General features: G+C 41.8%; 1 protein-coding gene across 2 annotated transcripts in view; it reads right to left on the bottom strand.

Annotated features, from left to right (window-relative positions):
• Positions 1-19994, bottom strand: part of LOC135217932 (probable E3 ubiquitin-protein ligase HERC4) — a 267751-nt gene that overhangs the window by 198459 nt on the left and 49298 nt on the right. For both annotated transcript variants that reach the window (XM_064254022.1, XM_064254023.1), the window contains exon 5: positions 15478-15628. In XM_064254022.1, the coding sequence (XP_064110092.1) occupies positions 15478-15628 (151 nt within the window). The remainder of the gene's footprint in view (positions 1-15477; positions 15629-19994) is intronic.

Here is a 19994-nt window from a genome sequence, read left to right as displayed (position 1 = left end):
AGCTTTGATAATTTACAGAAGAAATGTATCCCTGAATTAAGTTTCATTCAGCAACTAAAGACAGTGATGATATCGGTAAAACGAAATCCGCTGATATTCTCAGAATGTAAACAAAACCAGAATGCAAATGGCAGATTACTCTGTTTGTATTATACGTGCTTCAATAATATGATCATAACAGAACATGCAAAATGATTAAAAAAAGTTTTATTAAAATTATCAACCTAACTTTGTTAATTTAAAAGAAGTATCTCCAAATTACATCTCTTCTAGCAATAAAGATATTGATAGTACTCAATCAGCCAAGATTTTGAGAATGTACAGTTGTACACAATATAAAATGCACACAGTGTACGATGACAATGTTTATAGCATTCTGTAATATATTCAACTTTTTCAAATGATAATTTTCTCCAGAAAATATGTAGGTTTATAGAGCTTTTTGGTTTTTAGAAATACAGATAGAGATTGTACACCTGCAATAAAGTGAGAGTCACTCATCCTCACCTAATTATGGTAATTATCCATACTAATTACTGTAATTACAGCTGTTTACAGTATTGAACATTGTATCGCTAGTGATTCACTTGAATTACCTACGGTTTTTACCATTATTACAGATGTCTTGTTTGCAGTGTCGATAGTTGTGATGGTAGTTAACTACCGACTCAATTATCGACACTTCAGGGGTTAGCCTATCATTAAAAATCTCAGCACGATTTAAGGTTGTCACATTGCCTCTCATAATTCTCAATAATCTCCTTCTTAAGTTCTGCTGTGATTCTTACCGTTTTCCTCTTCTGCTTGGCAGCAATGGCTGTCTTGGGACCAATGAATAAATCAAAATATTACAGTATAGAGGGCCACAAAACTAAGGGAATACCTGTATAAGCATGTACTACAATAGCTTTAAACAAACATGGGAACAATGCCAACTAGCAGTGACTGACCGTACCACTTTTGTTTACAAAAATCAGGTTGGATTCCGGTTTTCTGTTCAAGTTCTGATGTAAAATTTACTCAAAATTTCCTGTTGAAATCTGATTATGTCAAGTTCTAGTATGATCAAGGACTGGGGCTCTACTGCATTAGGATGTCATCAGAATCCAGAAAGCCTTGTCTTTGACAAAATTACAAGAACTATTTCTAAAAAAAGCATATATATTATGAATACTATAACAATTTTTCTCTCCTAGAACTTATTCTTTACTTTACCATATTTCATCACTTAGTGTACCAAAGTTTAATGTCCTTCTCTTAAGGGGGCTGTCCGGTACCCCTGTATATGGGGTATAGGGCAAAAACGCAGTCATGAAAAAATTCGTGGAGCTCCGTATGGCAATGGAGAATGTGAATACAAAATATTTCATCAAAATTCCTGTTACTTTCGTAGTTACAGGGTAATTAGTAAACATAACTCAATAAGCCAAAAACATTGATCCGTACAAGAAAATGCAATATTTCTTCCGTTATAATAAATTTTGATAATTATTGTCAAAGAAATTGTGAGCAATGGCATCTGTAGAGATTCCATGAGTCACAGGAGGGAAGGTTCTCAACTTCTCAGCTCTTACCACCCTTCAGTGCGAGCAGAAACACGAAAGAGGGTATACGTTCGAGTTTCATCGCGGACATTCGCTTGCTTTTACGTCTGTTTATCTTTATTTCAGCTAGAATTTCATCATGCCAAAGAGGAAAAGACAAGCAGAACATCTAGCTAACATACAGAGGAAGAAAATTCTATCTAATATGAGTTCAGAATATCATAATCTCCACGATATTAGCGTAGTTAGTGAAGAGAGACAGGGCAGGGCTTGGGGAGGGGTGCGTAGTAAGGAATGCCCCATCTTGCCTGACGCACACGTCGCGCAGTGCCCCAGACTATGGTCTTTGAGCAAAGGGATCTTCATTTATGATAAATAACACAGTTTTGGTTTATTAATACCCAAAAAGGTATATGAAATTCACAATAATCAGATTTATTAACACTTTCCTATCTGTATATGTAGTTTGAGCACTGAGCCTACCTGAGACCCAAGGTGTCTGGGAGCGCTCGACAGTGTGAAAAAAGAATTTAGAAAATTTTGCAAAAATAGAAATTTTATGCCAACAACGTTCATTTTGCTGTCCTTTTATTCTAAATGTTTATATTTTATGGTGAAATAGGCAGAATAAGAGTCCCAGCCTTCTATATACAAAAAAATGTGAGTTATTTAAAGAAAAAAAAAAAAAACTTATTTTTATATTTTCGTTCATGACCCAAAAACTATGAAAGTCAGGCAAATTAATTACTTTTTATGAGAAAGCCAACAAAATTCTCTAAATATCGACATATAAAACAATGGGAAACGAATAAGTCCAGCTGGTGAAAAAATTGATAGAAAAGAGGGTAAGAAACAGAGCGCTCTGACCGGCATATGGTGAGAATTATTGCTTGAAAATTTTTTTTAAGAGTCCTATCTTGGTTATTTTTCATAGAAATTACTTTGTAAATATACGAAAATATAGAGGAAAGGTTGAGGAATGAGTGAGTGTCAAGAAAAATGGCTTTGGTAACGGCAACAGTTTCATTTTTGTTATCAGTTGATCGAAACGAAATAAAATGTTACCGTTGTCAACATTATCGTTTGTAGCTCAAAAGCTATAACAATTAAGCAAATGAATTATTTTTTATGAGAAAACCAACACAATTCACTAAATATGATATTGTTAAGATACAATAAAGTTTGTTCATACTTACCTGGCAGATATATATATAGCTGTATTCTCTGAAGTCCGACAGAATTTCTAAAAACTTACGACACACGTAGTGGGAGTTGGGTGGTTAGTACCCATTCCCGCCGCTGGGAGGCGGGTATCAGGAACCATTCCCATTTTCTATCAGATTTCTATCTCCACTGTCTCCTGAGGGGAGGTGGGTGGGTACTTAAAATATATATATCTGCCAGGTAAGTATGAACAAACTTTATTGTATCTTAACAATATCATTTTGTTCATGAAACTTACCTGTCAGATATATATATAGCTGAATCCCACCTTTGGCGGTGGAAGAGACAGAAAAGGATTTTAAGGAAACATATAAATGTAGATGATTGACATCTTGGTTCCTTACCTGTTAGCATAGCTGACTTCGTGATTACTGTTCACCCAAGCCTGCATCTGCTTCACTAGAGTTACCAACAAGGTAGAGACCTGTGTAGTTGGTGCGCTCTAGATGATCTGCCAACGGGGACGAGACCACAATGTGACTAGACCATGACCATACTCAAGAGGACAACGAGGCAAAACCACCCCCTAAGTTAGCCTAACCAAATACTCCCATATACCAAAGGCTAAAAGAAGGGAAGACCGCATTCGGCGGCCGACCCTACAACCATAAACATTACAAACATTAAAAACTCACCTACCCTTTTCTATGGGAAAGGATGAGTGCTACTTCCTGTCCCCAAGATGGTGTCTGCGGCGACGTATGGTCCAAGAGAGTAACAGTTCTCATATGTCGTTCTGACCTCCCGTAAATAGTGTGAGGCGAACACAGAGTTACTTCTCAAAAAGTGGCACTTAAAATATCTTTGAGAGCCATATTTTTCTGAAAGGCTATAGAAGTCGAAATAGCCCTTACTTCGTGAGCGTTAACTTTTAAAAGCTTAAAGTCACTGTCTTGACAATTAGAGTGCGCCTCCTTAATGGTGTTCCTTAAAAAGAATGCCAGTGCATTCTTGGACATGGGGATATTAGGTCTCTTGACCGAACACCATAAGTTCTCCGCAGAACCTCTACACTCCTTTGTCCTACGAAGATATTCTCTAAGAGCCCTAACAGGACACAGGACTCTTTCTGGCTCTTGACCAATGATTTCTGCCATACCCTTGATTTCGAACGTCTTAGGCCAAGGATTGGAAGGGTTCTCATTCTTAGCCAGGAATGACATACCCAAAGAGCAGACTGCATTATGCCCTTTGAAGCCGACGTGTTTACTAATCGCCTGTATCTCGCTAACCCTCTTCGCCGTCGCCAGAGCAGTTAGGAATACAGTCTTCTTCGTCAAATCTCGCAAAGAGGCAGAGTAAAGAGGTTCAAAGCGGCTTGACATTAAAAACTTGAGAACCACGTCCAGATTCCACGAAGGCAACTTAGCTATCGGTACCTTGGTGGTCTTAAAAGATTTTAGTAGATCATGTAGGTCCTTGTTATTAGCAAGGTCAAGACCTCTATGTCGAAAAACTACAGATAAGACACTTCTGTAGCCTTTAATGGTTGACACTGCAAGCTTCAAATCTCGTCTGAGATAAAGAAGGAAGTCGGCGATCTGGCTCACAGAGGTCGTGGTAGAGGAAACTCCTTTCTTCCTACACCAGCTCCTAAAAGCTGCCCACTTCGACTGGTAAACCGCGATTGACGAAGGTCTTCTCGCGGTGGCGATCGCTTTAGCCACAGGTTTCGAAAAACCTCTCGCTCTGGCCAACTTCTGGATAGTCTGAACGCAGTCAGACTCAGAGCGGAGAGGTTTTTGTGGTACCTCTCGAAGTGTGGCTGTTTGAGTAGATCTCTCCTTAACGGAAGAGATCTCGGAAAATCCACCGGGTAGGACATCACCTCTGTGAACCAGATCGCTGCAGGCCAAAAGGGGGCGATTAACGTCAACCTCGTCCCCTCCGAAGCTGTGAACTTTCTCATCACTTCTCCCAGAATCTTGAAGGGGGGAAATGCGTAGAGTCTAGGCCGTCCAATCCCATAACAGGGCGTCCACTGCTACTGCCCCCTGGATCGAGAACTGGGGAGCAGTAAATTGGAAGTCTCGCCGTCCTTGCGGTTGCAAAAACGTCCACCAAGGGGCGTCTCCACAGCTCCTGGCATACGTCCTGATTGAGGGTCCACTCTGTCGGCAGCAACTGTCCTTGTCGACTGAGGAGATCCGCACAGACGTTCTCGACTCCGGCAATGAACCTTGTCAAGATCGTGATCTCTCTCGCCTTCGCCCAAAGCAGAATTTCTTTCGCTAGAGCGAACAGGGAGCGAGAGTGAGTTCCTCCTTGTTTCTTCAAGTATGCCAGGGCTGTGGTATTGTCCGAGTTGACTTGAACTACTCGACGGGAGACTTTGTCCTGAAAGAACTGGAGCGCTAACTGAACAGCTGCCAGCTCCTTGAAGTTGATATGCCAGGCTACCTGTTCCCCTCTCCAGGTGCCTGACACTTCCTCCCCCCCTAGTGTTGCTCCCCACCCCGTGGATGACGCGTCGGAGAACAACACTAGGTCGGGGTTCCGAAGCTTGAGGGATATGCCCTCAGAGCTTTAACGGATCGAGCCACCATCTTAGATGGCTCTTTACCTCTTCTGAGATGGTTAAGATCATATCGAAGTTGTCCTTCTCTGTCCAATTGTCCGACAGGAAGAACTGAAGAGGTCGGAGGTGTAGCCTCCCCAGGGAAACAAACTTCTCCAGCGAGGAAATGGTCCCCAGCAGACTCATCCATTCCCTCACTGAGCATGAATCCTTCCCTAGAAAGGCTGACACTATCTCTATGCCTTGTTGCTGACGTTCCTGGGACGGAAAAGCCCGAAAAGCCACTGAATCCATCTGAATCCCCAGATACACGATGGACTGTGTTGGGGTCAGATGTGACTTTTCGAAGTTCACCAGAAGTCCCAGGGACGCAGCTAAAGACAGAGTCGTTTTCAGGTCCTCCAGGCACCGGGTCTGCGAAGAAGCTCGTATGAGCCCAGTCGTCCAGGTAGAGCGAGATCCTGATGGTTGGAAAGATGGAGCCACCTCGTCACATTCTTCATTAAGATGGTGAACACAAATGGGGCCGTACTCAGACCGAAACAAAGAGCCCTGAACTGAAACACCTTTCCTTTCAGGACGAACCGAAGGTACTTCATAGACTGGGGGTGTATCGGGACGTGAAAGTATGCGTCCTGAAGATCGAGTGATACCATCCAATCCCCCGGTCTTAAGGCCCCCAGAACTGACTGAGGTGTCTCCATCTAAAACTTTTGCTTTTCTATAGAGAGGTTCAGACGACTTACATCCAAGACTGGCCGCCACCCTCCCGAGTGTTTCGGAACAAGAAACAATCTGTTGTAAAATCCTGGCGTAGCCAGGTCTAAGACCTGTTCCACTGCTCGTTTCTCGAGCATCTGCTCGAGCAGATCGAAAAAAATCCTTTGTTTTTCTTGAGGATACGACGGGGACAAGTCCCTGGGAGTGGAAGTCAGAGGGGGAGGCTTTACAAACGGAATCTTGTACCCCTTCTCTATGACATTGAGAGACCAGGTGTCTGCCTCTCTTTCTCTCCAGGCTCCTCCAAACAACTGAAGCCTGGCTCCTACCGGTGACTGAAGGAACGCATTCTCACTTCTTGCCCCTGGACTTAGCCGGGCTCTACCTCTAAGACCACCCCTTCCTCGGGGTAAAGATCTAGCTGAAGATCCTCCACGAAAGGGCTTCTGCTTCTTAAAAGACTGGACTCCTGAAGACGTGGAAGGGACAGCAGGACGTCTCGACGACTGTGTCAAAAGGTCTTGAGTGGCTTTCTCCTGAAGACTTACTGCCAGATCCTTCACCAAAGCCTGGGGGAAGAGATGACTCGAGAAAGGCGCATACAAAAGTTCTGTCTTCTGTGCGGGAGAGACAGACTTAGCCGCAAAATTGCAATACAGCGATCTCTTCTTCAACATGTCTGCTGAAAAATGAAATGCTAACTCCTCTGAGCCATCCCTGACGGCCTTGTCCATGCATGACAATACACTGGACAGCTCCCCCAAGCTGATCGAATCTGGCTTACGACTGGTTCGTGTACTATTTGTCTAACACTCCGAGACACCAGTCTAAAAAGTTAAAGACTTCTAAGGACCTAAACAGACCCTTCAACAGATGATCCATTTCTGAAGTAGTCCACGACACCTTCGCTGAGGCTAAAAGAGCTCTTCTTGAGGCATCTACAACGCTGGCGAAATCTCCCTGTGCTGACGTCGGAACCTTCAAACCTAACTCCTCACCGGTTTCATACCACATCCCTGCCTTACCGCTAAGTCTAGACGGAGACAGGGCGAAAGTGGTGCTTCCTTTAGCTTTCCTAGTCTCCATCCAGGCGTTAACTTTCCGGAAAGCCCTCTTGGTAGACAAAGACGTCTTCATCTTTACAAACCCTGGTGTCTTCTTAGCTTTCGACGACGAAAACTGCGATGGAGGAGAAGGAGGAGCAGAAGGAAGAAAGGTATCTCCAAAAGAATCACGGAGCAGCCGAGCCAAAACTTGATAGTCTGAAGAAGACGACGTCGAGGGTTGTTCTTCGTCAACCTCCTCCGAAGAACAGCTCAATTCCCCTTCTTCCTTACCCAAGTTAAACTCCGAAGAAAGAGGCAGAAGACCTTTCACTCCAAGTCTCCTATCAGACCGATGACGAGAAGAAGAGGGTAACGTACCCTTAACATAATCGTTAGCCGACACAGGATCAGCAATCACAGCTTGAGTAGAACGCGAAGTAGAAGGAAGACGTGTAGCGTCAGCTAAAGACTCGGGAACAACGTCCGATCGAGAGCGAACTTCCGTATTCGCGTCCAAGAAGCTCTTACGACGATGTCTATTAGCGTCCATCGGAGCGTCCAACCTAGCGTCCCTCCGAGCGTCCAACGAAGCGTCCAAATCAGCGTCCAACTGAGCGTCCAACGAAGCGTCCAAAGAAGCGATGAGCGGAGCGTCTCTCGAAGCGTCTCTACGATCGTCCCGCGAAGAGACAGGAACTGACACTTGACGAGCGTCCCGATGAGCGTCAACACAAGCATGACGAAGCGGAGCAGGACGTACCAAATTCCGTCCGTCAGAAACCAAAACATCTTCATCAGAAACGTCGATGTCGGAATGCCGAGCGTCCTCACGTCGAGAAGAGAGGGCAGAATGATGAAACCTCTCTCTCTCCTGACGTTTACCTACACCTCTAGACGAACGCTGGGGAGAACGAAGCCTAGAAGAAGAAATACCAGGAAACGGGGACGAAAGACGAGCAGGCGGAGAAGACTGTCTTGATCTCTTGATCGGAAGTCTGTCGTCCTTCTTACGACCATAAACCGTTTCCTTCTGCTTAAGTAAAGCATCCAGTTGCCGCTGCATAGCAAGGATTATCTCCGTCTGCGAAGGTTCTTTACGAGGAGAAGAGCTATGCCTGTGAGAAGGTGAGGGGCGAGGGGACGCCTTCTTCCTTCTCCCAGGAACAGCCTTGGCTCTAGAGTGACTGGGGCGCTCTAAGGCGTCATCATCAGAAGACGACCTAGCCTTCTTCTGGGGCGGAAAGGACACGCTTTCCGGAGAAGAATGCCAATCAGATGAAGCATGACGTGAAGCGTCCTGATCTTGAAACGTCCTCTTCAAAGGTCGCGAATCCGAACGAGATTCCCACCCCTTGCGCGGGGAGGACGCGTCGGAAGACGAGAAACAATCCTTTAGGATACGTGCTCGAGCACGCTCCTTAGCAGCCTGGGAAGCGTCAACAGGTACTGCTGAAGGGACGTCAGATCGGTGGGGGATCCCCGTAACCCTCCTTCGGCCTTCGACATGCCCTCTCCCCGAGTCCTGGGAGTCCGGCAGAGGTCCCAGCCTAGAGGCGCTATAGGGCCGATCTGACGCCCCCTCCACTTCACTAGGGGCACTATCACTACACTTAGCACTTTGCCTGTTTTCAAGGGCAAGAACCTTAGATTCCAGAGTTTTCAAAGAATCTAAAATAAGCGAAAGGGCATTACCCTCTGCAGACACCACTTGAGGGCCCGAAGGCAACACTACGGGGTTAGGAGTCACAAAATCTAAAGAAGGGTTAGAAGGGGTTACATTAATACCCTGTCTGCTACCCGATTTACTCCTGGAGGAAGACCTCCTGATCCTATCACGCTCTAATTTATTAACATAGGATTCATACATCTTCCATTGTGCATCACTCAAACTTTCACACTCCGTGCAGCGAAAATCATACCTACACACTTGCCCCCTACAACCTTTACACACTGTGTGAGGATCAACCAAGGCTTTTGGTAGCCTCACCTTACATTCATCTTTCATACACACTCTGGCACTAGCCGAACTAGAACCTGACATATTTAAGGAAAAAACCAAGCCAAATTCAAAAACAATCCAAAGTCACGTATGCCAAGCTATCAATCCAATAACAAAAAACCAAAAAGTCAAGAGGATACTCAAGCAAAGAAAGTTTTCCAAAATCCTGAGGCGGAGGTACTGTAAACAGATGTTTACAACACCGGCGACAGAAGAAATCTGATAGAAAATGGGAATGGTTCCTGATACCCGCCTCCCAGCGGCGGGAATGGGTACTAACCACCCTACTCCCACTACGCGTGTCGTAAGTTTTTAGAAATTCTGTCGGACTTCAGAGAATACAGCTATATATATATCTGACAGGTAAGTTTCATGAACAAAATTGACATGTAAAACAATGAAAAACCAATAAGTCCAGTTGGTGAAAAAATTAATAGAAAAGAGGGTAAGAAACAGCGCTCTGCCCGGCTTATGGTGAGAATTATCACTAGAAAATTTTATTTTTGAAGAGCCCTATCTCAGTTATTTTTCATAGAAATTACTTTGTAAATATACAAAAATGTAGAGGAAAACTTGAAGAATAAAGGGACAGTCAAGAAAAATGGCTTTGGTAATGGCAACAGTTCCATTTTGACGTTATAATTTGATCGAAACTAAAAAAAATGTTACCGTTGTCAACATTATCGTTCGTCCTCCCACTCCAGACAAAGCAGTTCCATGGGTTGCTTGGTTGGGGTAAGGTTAATCCTACGAGCCTTCCAAGAAAAGTCATAATCCATTACCAACCTCCTTATCTTGCATATCGGAAAATTGTTCTCTCGTGACGTCACTAAGTAAACAAACACACGTGTCTACAGGAACTACTTGGCTGGCGTTACACAGTCCAAGGTATGATCTATTCTAGCCTATGGAAATTGCTACTTGTCCGAAAATAAAAAAAAATTTACCCCTACCACACGTACGAAAAATTTTGGTAAATTTTATGTAAAGCTACGTCAGTCAGGTAGGAAGGGGGGTAGGGTAATTTTGCATACTATTATATCAATTGGATATGAAAGTGTTAATATTGTCTTTGTAAAAAGAGAGTAAATGTTCGAGTTTCCCAACTGACATTCTCTTGCTTTTATGTCTGTTTATCTTGTTTCGGCAAGAAGAAAAGACAAGGAAAACATCTCGCTAACATACAGAAGAAAGAAATTCGCTGTAATAAGTGGAGTTAGTGAAGAGGAGAGAGAGAGAGAGTTGCGTAGGAAGGAGGGCCCCGTCTTGCCAGACGCAGTGCCCCAGGCTATGATATATGAGCAAAGAGATCTTCATTTATGATTAAATTATGATAAATAACATAGTTTTGGTTTATTAATACCCAAAAAAGAAATATAAATTCATAATAATCATTATTTATTAAAATTGTCTTTGTAAAAATACAAAGGAAAACTTTGAACTCCCGTATCTCAAAACTATAAGTGGAACCTCGACATACTATAGTCCCAACTTACGAAAAATCCAAGTTATGAAAGCAAAGACGAAAATTTTTTTGCTTCTGCATACGAAAATAATTCAGGTTACAAAAGGGTGTTACTTTAAAGTCCCGAGATTTGCCCAGACCACCAAGAACAATTTTAAAACTCGCGCGCCTCTAACTGTAGACTCGCCACCATCCTCCCACTCTCCCATTGGTTCCTGATGCTAGTCACCACCATAAGATCCTGCTCTCCTATTGGTCAGCATCTATCCCATCATGCCTCTACGTAAAGGCGTCCTTCGGCCACTTCGTCGCACCAGCGTTATCGTACGCACGCAGAATTCGTTCGTTCACACATACGATTTAGGTTGATAACGTAAATTCGTGTTAGTGATTTCACTCTCTACTTTATCGTGTTGTGTGAGAACTTAATTAGTAACTTAATTATAGTCATGGGTCCCAAGAAAGTTGCTGAAGTTCACAGAAATAAGAGGATGCTTTCTATGGAGACAAAGATGGAGATAATCAAGAAGTATGAGGCTGGCATGTGGTCGAGTGTGATCGCTAAGGAATACGGCCGAAATCCGTCAACAATAGGCACCATCCTTAAGTAGAATTAAGCCATCAAAGCAGCTACACCTTCCAAGGGCGTGACTATTTTGTCCAACAAGAGGAGCCACGTGCATGATGAGATGGAGAGGCTGCTTCTTGTATGGAAAAAGACAAAGAAATCTCTGGTGATACGATAACCGAGACGGCAATCTGCCACAAGGCCAGCGCTATTTTCGGTGATCTGATTGCCCAGGCCAGAGATGACAGAGGAGAAGGGACATCGACGCCAACCCCAGACTTCAAGGCTTCTCGTGGGTGGTTTGATAAATTCCGTAAACGGACTGGCATACATTCGGTGGTGCAGCATGGAGGCGGCAGCCACCTCAGACATGAAAGCAACTGTGACAAGACTGGCCTTTTTATGGAAAAAAAAAATGCCTCGTCGGACAAACATCACGCAGGTAGAGAAGAAGCTACCCGGCCTTAAGCCTATGAAAGACAGGCTTACGCTCGCATTATGTTCCAATGCCAGTGGGGATTGTAAGGTCAAGCCCCTACTTGTCTATCATTCCGAGACTCCTCGAGCCTTCAAGGCCCACATAGTGTTAAAGGAGAAGCTTCCAGTGATGTGGAGGGCTAATGCGAGAGCCTGGGTAACGAGACTTTTGTTCACGGAGTGGGTAAATCTGTTTCGGCCCGACAGTGAAGAAATTCTTGGAAGAGAAGCGCCTCCCTCTGAAATGTCTGCTGTTGTTGGACAATGCCCCTGCTCACCCTCCTGGCCTCAAGGAAGATATCCTAGCGGAGTATTCTTTCATCAAGGTTCTTTATCTTCTGCCTAACACCACCCCTCTCCTCCAGCCCATGGACCAGCAAGTGATATCGAACTTCAAGAAGCTGTATACGATACATCTTTTCAAAAGATGTTTCGACATCACTGATACCGCAAACCTCACCTTGCGTGAATTTTGGAAGGAGCATTTCGATATCGTCATATGCATCCGACTCATCGATCAAGCTTGGCAGGAGGTTTCGAGGTGAACCTTGAATTCTTCGTGGAGGAAACTCTGGCCTGATACCGTATCTGCCCCAGACTTTGAAGGATTCGACGTGGGCGAAGCTGATGCAGATTCAGAAACAATTGACGATCCTGAAACTGTTTCACATCCAGATCTTGACGAGATCGTTGCTCTCGGCAAGTCCATGGGGCTGGTCGTCGACGAAGATGACATCAATGACCTTCTTGAGGAGCACCAAGAGGAGCTTACGACGGATGACCTGGAGTTGTTGGAGGCCATGCAACATAATGTCGTTCAAGAAAAGTTGTCTAGCAGCGGCAAGGAGGAGGAGGATGACCCTATGACAATGGCAGAAATTAAGGATTCTCTAGCTGCTTTTCATAAATATCATTTGTAGAAAAGACACACCCCGAAAAGGCTTACACAGGTCGTATGCTTGCGCAGTTCGATGATGTTTGCCCAAGTCGTTTCAAGAACATTGTGAAAAGCAGGCAGAAGCAATCTTCCTTGGATAGTTATTTTTTAAAGAGGCCTTTAGTAGTAGTAAGCAAACAGGAAGATCCAAGTGATACGAGAAAACAAAGTTGAAAGTTGTGAAGAAATTGAAATTTTGTAAAAAACGTAAAGTATAAAAAGTAAAAAAAAAATGTAAAAAAAAAAATTAAAATTAAAAAATTTAATTTTAAGTTTTTTGTAAAGTTAATAGTTAATGTTTTCTGCCATTTGTTAATGTGTTTCGTAAAGTTTAGTGTTAATTTTTTCTGCCATTTTTTAATGTGTTTTGTAAAGTTTAGTGTTCATGTTTTCTGCCATTTGTCGTCCTCCTCTGTCGCCACTTTCGGAGATCGCCTCACTCGAAAGGTAAGGTTCCACATTTTACTACATATGTGCGTACAGTATTTCTTGTACCATGTACACTAATACACTTTATTTACAGGTACATATAGTAGTACATGTAGTTTATGTTAGGTATTGAATGGTCCAAATTGATGTATTTCATTTTTTGTTGGTCAATTTAGCTTTATTATAAAATTTACTGGGGTGTTTTTGTAGGGCTTGGAACGAATTAGGCAATTTGCATGTAAAATGTGGATACAAAAAAATCAGGTTATGAAGGCCGCTTCGGAACGGATTAATTTCATATCCTGAGGCCTTACTGTACTTATTGACCTTCAAATTTTGTCTTCTCCCTTAGTTTTAAAGCTATAGGATTGAAATTTGGTACAGTGGTACCTCGAGATACGAAATTAATCCGTTCCAAAGCGCCCTTCGTATCATGAATTTTTCGTATCTTGAACCACATTTTACACGTAAAATGCCTAATCCGTTCCAAGCCCTACAAAAACACCCCTGTAAATTATATTTCCAGGCCTACAACACATGTTCTAGGGTTATGACGCCGATCCGACAGAAGAAATAAGACTTCAAAAAGGCAAAATACTGTACATACTTGAGTAATATTCAACTGCATGTAATGTTCAACCCCATTTTTACTGCATATATAAGGACTTTAGCATATGTCCCTTAGCAATAAGCCTAGCATATATGTTAGCAGTTGCTACTGTAGCCTAGTCTATGATTCTGACATCTAAACCTAAGAAGCTAAAAGCTTAGAATATGCCAATAAAATGTATAAATAATCGTATGTAGTCATTTCAAATAATTATCAATTAATCATTAACTATAATACACAAACAAACGAAAAAAAAACCTTCCAATCGTTTGTTTACATTCAGCTCTTACGAGTACCGAACGATTGCCAAGCAATCACTTTTCCTAGGACACAGTAAACCAAAAATTTTCATTAGTATCTCTCTTCAACTAATGGAACTACCTAACAGTATAATAACCATTCATTTCTATTCTTTATTCTATCTTTACCTAATGGAGATACAGAGTTACTGACAGCTATAATGAAACATATATGTAACGTAATATTAAAACAGAAGAAGGATTCTAGAAAATACGTATTTGTTGGCTTTGATGATAACAGTCGGATTTATTTTATATTTTATGATATCTAATTCACAATTTTTTTTATTAAATGTATTGCATGTACTAATTTCAAATAACTATTAAGTAACCATAACTATAATAAACAATCAAACAAAAAAAAATAAAAAACTTCAAAACTTCTGTTTACATACAGCACTTACAAGTACCGAACGATCGCCACGCAATCACTTTTCCTAGTACACAGTAAGCCATAAATTTTCATTATCTCTCTTCAACTGCTGAAACTACCAAACAGTATAATAACCATTCATTTCTATTCTTTATTCCATCTTTACCTAATGTTTTTTTTTTTATTAAATGTATTGCATAAATAAGTTTTTCAATTTACAGCATCCTTTTATCAATAGAAGACAGAGCACAAGGGGTAGACGCTGACCAATAGGAGAGCAGGATCTTATGGGGTGACTAGCATCAGGAACCAATGGGAGAGCGGGAGGATGGTGGCGAGTTTACTCAGTTGGCAGGGCGCGAGTTTTAAAATTGTTCTCGGTGGTCCGGGCGAATCTCAGGACTTTACAGCAACAACCTTTCATAATTTGAACTATTTTCGTATGTAGAGCCAAAAAATCTTCGTATTTGCTTTCGTATCTCGAGTTTTTCATAAGTTGACCCTTTCGTATGCCGAGGTACCACTGTATATAACTTAGAAAGACATTATAGAACAATCAAGTGAAGCCCTTTTTTCCAATTATTGTTTCGTTTTTTTTTTCTAAAATTTTTTTCCCAATTCATGGGGGTTATTTTTTACCATATGAAAAAATTCATATCTAGCAAAAAAATGTCTTTCAGAAAACAAAAAACTCTTCATTTGATTGGAGGTCTACATCAGGTCTATATATGATAGTAATTCCAGGTCTTAATATTAAATATCAAGTGAGAAGATAGAATTTGAAAAACTGTTTTCAGGATAAATTGCCCTGGCGTCACAAAACCGAAGGTCAGAGGCAAAAATCATATGTGGTTTGGAGATGTCCCAAGTCACCTTATTAAGTGGTATGAATGTCCTTAAAAACTGGCATTAGCTGGCCGGCCCCCTTAATAGACTTCCAAAATAGTTATGAAATTTGTTTAATCAGCAATATTATTCAAAATAAAAAGTTTATAATATAAGAAGTTTCAACACTATTTGTAAAAACAGTGTCTCCCACCCCAGTGAATTGCAATTTCTTTATATTATTTTTTGAAGGAAAACTGAATATGTTTTGCTTTTGACAACAGAGAAGAATGAAGTGTCATTTGCAGCATGAACACAAATACTACTAAACCATAGAACTCAATGCATGTCAACAAAAACTACTGCTTATATAGTATAATACTGAAACCCAAACAATTTTCCTGCATGCAAAAAATCTATAGCCTAAAATGAAGAGTACATACCTGAAGTTAGAGCCAAAGTATGATTAGATCCACATGCAACCTGGACAACTTGGACTTTTGCTAGGCTCTTCACCAGTTTGGGAACATTAGTTAATGGTTCTGTTGAATTGATTCCCAGCTGACCGAAACCATTGTCACCCCAGGCATAAACCTAGCAAAAAAATAATTCCATGACAATGTTCACTGCTAACTTCACTACATACTTGTGAATATATCCAACATAAATTTAAACTCTTCACAGCATATACAACTTAGAATTACATAAAATTAATTCTGTTTTAAGCTAATATATAAACATGGGGGGGGGGGGGGGGGGGGGGGGGGGGGGGGTGGGGGGGGGGGGGGTGGGGGGGGGGGGGGGGTTTGCCTGTCATCTACAAGTCTTGTTGGGCACAGGATGTGACTAAAAAGTTGATGATGCCAAAGGAACTGCTATAATTGCAACATAATTGATCTAAGAGGCTTTAAGAGAAAAATCCTCCAGTATAACAATGTATTTTAAAATAAAAATAAAAATTCTATATAATCCAATCTATGATATTAGCCAATATTCATGGCCTTCATAAACCCTAGACATTTCACTGTCAATTTAAAAGATAAATCATCTGCTGGTTGGATAGTCGCACTGCACGTGCTCCCATGGAAACTGGGTTCCAGGCAATTAAGAATCCTTTTTGGGAAGTATAAGCAATTGATGCAAGCAATCAAAAGTTAGGAGGCAGGAATTTTTGTGTATAAGATGGATTTGTAATTAAAAATCAGGTTAGTGCAAAATTATACTTTTATGTTTCACAAAATGCCCCTCATTCACATTAGCCAAAACTGTAATTTTAGTATGAGGAATGAGCTACTGAAGATACCTACAATTACCTGATTAGCATCAAAGGATCTGACAGCCTAAAGCAAACAGTTATAGTATAAAGGTGATGCTCAGAGAAAGACATCCAATTATGAAGTCTGTAATTTCCAGTTCATACAACATTCAAAAATGTATAAACATATACATGTCTTTACCAACTGCTCCAGTCATTGGATCTTTCAGCTACATTTGTGAAATATGATATTGTTATTTTACAATAAAGTTTTGTACATACTTACCTGGCAGACATATACTTAGCTTACGTCTCTGACGTCACGACAGAATTCAAAACTCGCGGCTAACGCGACAGGTAGGTCAGGTGATCTACCTTACCCGCCGCTGGGAAGCGGGTGTAAGAACCAACATACCTTTCTTGCCAGATTTTTTCTCTCTTATACCTGTCTCCTGAGGGGAGGCTGGGCGGGCCATCAATCGTATATGTCTGCCAGGTAAGTATGTACAAAACTTTATTGTAAAATAACAATATCATTTTTGTACATGAACTTTCCTGTCAGACATATACTTAGCTGATTGACACCCTTGGTGGAGGGTACAAGACAGAAAATAACAAAGAAAAGGTAAACAACACCTGTTGTAGGATAAAAATAACCTGGTTTCTTCTACCTGTTTAGGCTGAAGACTTCATAGATACTGTCTATTAGTCTGCATAGCCATAAGAGCTACAGCGAGGGCGTGACCTACAGCTGAAAAGACTCTTTGGGTCTACTAACGGGACTTGATATCCGCTTACTTAGTAGAATCCAAGTCGGATCATGTCAATGGGGGTTCGCCCTCTTCTATGACAGAACCTGTCCACTACCAACGCAGGGAGCTTCAAACCAAATCCGATCACCTAACCAAACTAAAGTTATTAGTAATACGAAACGAAAAAAAAAAGATGCCTACCTGCATCATTTTTCATACAACCATATGAACTCAATTAACAAAAAAAAACAAGGGAAAAAACTACTAAGGATAGGTTCTTTCCAGCTCCCTGCCCAGCACCGAATCCGCCGATACGTACGGGCCTAACGCGAAGCACTCGTCATACGTAATACTGACGTCTTTTAGGTATTGTTGTTGGCGAATACTGAATTACTCTCCAGAATGTAGTTTTTCATCAGATTCTGAAGAGACATATTCTTCTTAAAGGCCAAGGAAGTGGCAATTGCTCTCACTTCATGAGCCTTGACCTTTAGGAGCTTGAAATGTTCTTCATTACAAGATCTATGTGCTTCTTTCACAACACTTCTAATAAAGAAAGACAGCGCATTTTTCGACAATGGTCTGCTGGGGTCCTTTACAGAGCACCATAGTCTGTCCTCAATGCCCTTAAGGGTTTTCTTCTTCTGAAGGTAGTATTTTAAACTCCTAACAGGGCAAAGAGTTCTTTCAGGTTCTTCCCCTACTAGGGCAGATAAACCACGAACCTCAAAGTTCCTTGGCCAAGGATTTGAGGGTTCTCATTTTTGCTAAAAACGAAGGAAGGAAGGAAACAAACCACGGAATCTCCTTTGAAACCTACCCTTCCTTCTAGGGCATGAATCTCACTAACCCTTTTAGCGGATGCTAAAGCCATGAGAAAGAGAGCTTTCCTCGTGAGATCTTTGAAGGAGGCTAAATGTGGTGGTTCAAACCTAGCGGACCTCAGGAAACGAAGAACCACATCCAGATTCCAACTTGGAACTTCGTTCGAAGTTTTCTTGGAAGATTCAAAAGATCTTAATAGATCATGAAGATCTTTGTTATTTCGAAAGATCTAAATTCCTATGTCTGAACACCGCAGCCAGCATGCTTCGGTATCCTTTGATAGTAGAATACTTGCCAAACCTGCATTTTTGTTTTCTCTGAGGAAAAAATTAAATTTTTTCATTATTAAAATGAAGTTTTAATTGTTATACTTTACCGGGAAAAATTAAGAGAGGAAACAATTATAGCGCCGTGATTTCCACGAGCGGCAGGATACTAAATTCAAATTTTAGGCGCGTCGGCGTCGAAAACCAACACTGGTGGTGATGACGTCATCTCCCTCCACTCGCGGGGAAAAAAAAGAACCAGTACAACTGCCAGGTGAAATCCATTCTTTCTGCCCGTCCGTACCACCCTAAGGGGATGAGGGTGGGTCTAATCAATAAAAATTTGTTCGGTAAGTATACCAATAAAAACTTCCATTTTTTAATTAATGAAATTTCATTTTTATTGTAGTGTCCCCTTACCGAAAACAATTAATAGAGCTGATTACAACATTTATGGGAAGGTTGGGCTTCAGTGGACCACCTATATTTTTAAATGGTTACCATTTATTGCAATACCGCAGTAAACAAACTCCAAGGTGTCTGTTTGTACCTTACCTTGTAAGAGAGCTACAGCAGACTTGATACTGCCTCTGGTCGGTGCTCTTCTTACTATTTGATAGGAAATTGGAATTTGAACCGAAAAGAAGTTAGGCCTCATACAGGAGTGGAATCCTTCCGTAGTTTCAAGCGGAGTCCAAGGCTTGACTGACGGGGAGGATAGTAACAACAAAGATTTGCCCTTAGCCCTGGGCTAATACCAGAAATTTCAATTATACAAAACAACATTTTGTCACCAACCCCACCAGATTTAAAAATCATATATACCCAACCATTTGTAAAATCTGACCTAAACAGACTGGTGAGTATCCCAGGTACTCAGTACCCCCGCCCCGCTTTTCCCTTGAACCTCGACAACCTATTCCAAGGTGAAAAGTTTAGCACATAGAGGTTGACGAACCCGTCCTGTGCCGTTTTCTTCTGCCCCAAAACAACCATGCAAGAAACCGCCGCCCACCGGACCTAAACGTTTTACAATTCCTCCGAAAACCGCGTTTTCTATCTCTTTGAAATAATGACTCGCAAAAACCGAATTCGAATCTCCACTCCAGTAACGTGCTCTGAAGATCGAAGCTAAAGATAAATTCCTTTCTGAATTGCTAAAGAAGGTTGACCCCCTGCTCTAACCACGGTGAGCTTTAACTCTCAGAACGGAAAGATTGTCCGTTCTCGGACTGGCGAGTGAGCCTTCCCTGATAAGCTCCTCTAAAGCAAGAACGATATAGCCATTCTTAAAAGAAAAGGAGGGAGGAGGGGAAAGGGATTTTGAACCGAGGTCCAGAGCTTATTAAAGATTGTTCCTCTAATACCCTTAGTGGCAAACAGAGTACCTGCTTAATAGCCCTGACTGGACATAAAAGCCTGCCTTTCTTCCTCCTCCTGTTTCCAACCAAATCATATAAGGTTTTCCCTTACCACAAAACTCCTCTCCAAAGGATTAGCAAGGATTCTCATTTTTTTGGCTAAAAGGAAAGGTCAAAGAATACCGAAAATACCAGCATTGGCCTTGTGAGGAAAGAAACCGACTCTTTTGTGTCTATAGCCGTTGCAATTCGCTGACCTCGACGCTTATCCAGAAGCTAGTGCAATAATAAAGAGTGCCTTCTTAGTCAAGTTCCTGAGTGAAGCCCGCTTCAAAGGCTCAAACGGTGGCCCCATGAGGAACTTAAGCACCACATCTCAAGTTCCAAGCCAACTGTATCTTTGCGGGAGCCTTAGTGGTTTTCGAAAGACCTAATGAGGTCCCGACAGATCTGAATTGGAGGAAATATCCAAACCTCGATGTCCGAAAAACCGAAGCGAAG

Source organism: Macrobrachium nipponense, chromosome 9 (genome assembly GCF_015104395.2).
Source record: "Macrobrachium nipponense isolate FS-2020 chromosome 9, ASM1510439v2, whole genome shotgun sequence".
NCBI lineage: Eukaryota > Metazoa > Arthropoda > Malacostraca > Decapoda > Palaemonidae > Macrobrachium > Macrobrachium nipponense.
The sequence above is the reverse complement of the archived record's forward strand: the minus strand, read 5'-3'. Positions and strand labels throughout refer to the sequence as shown.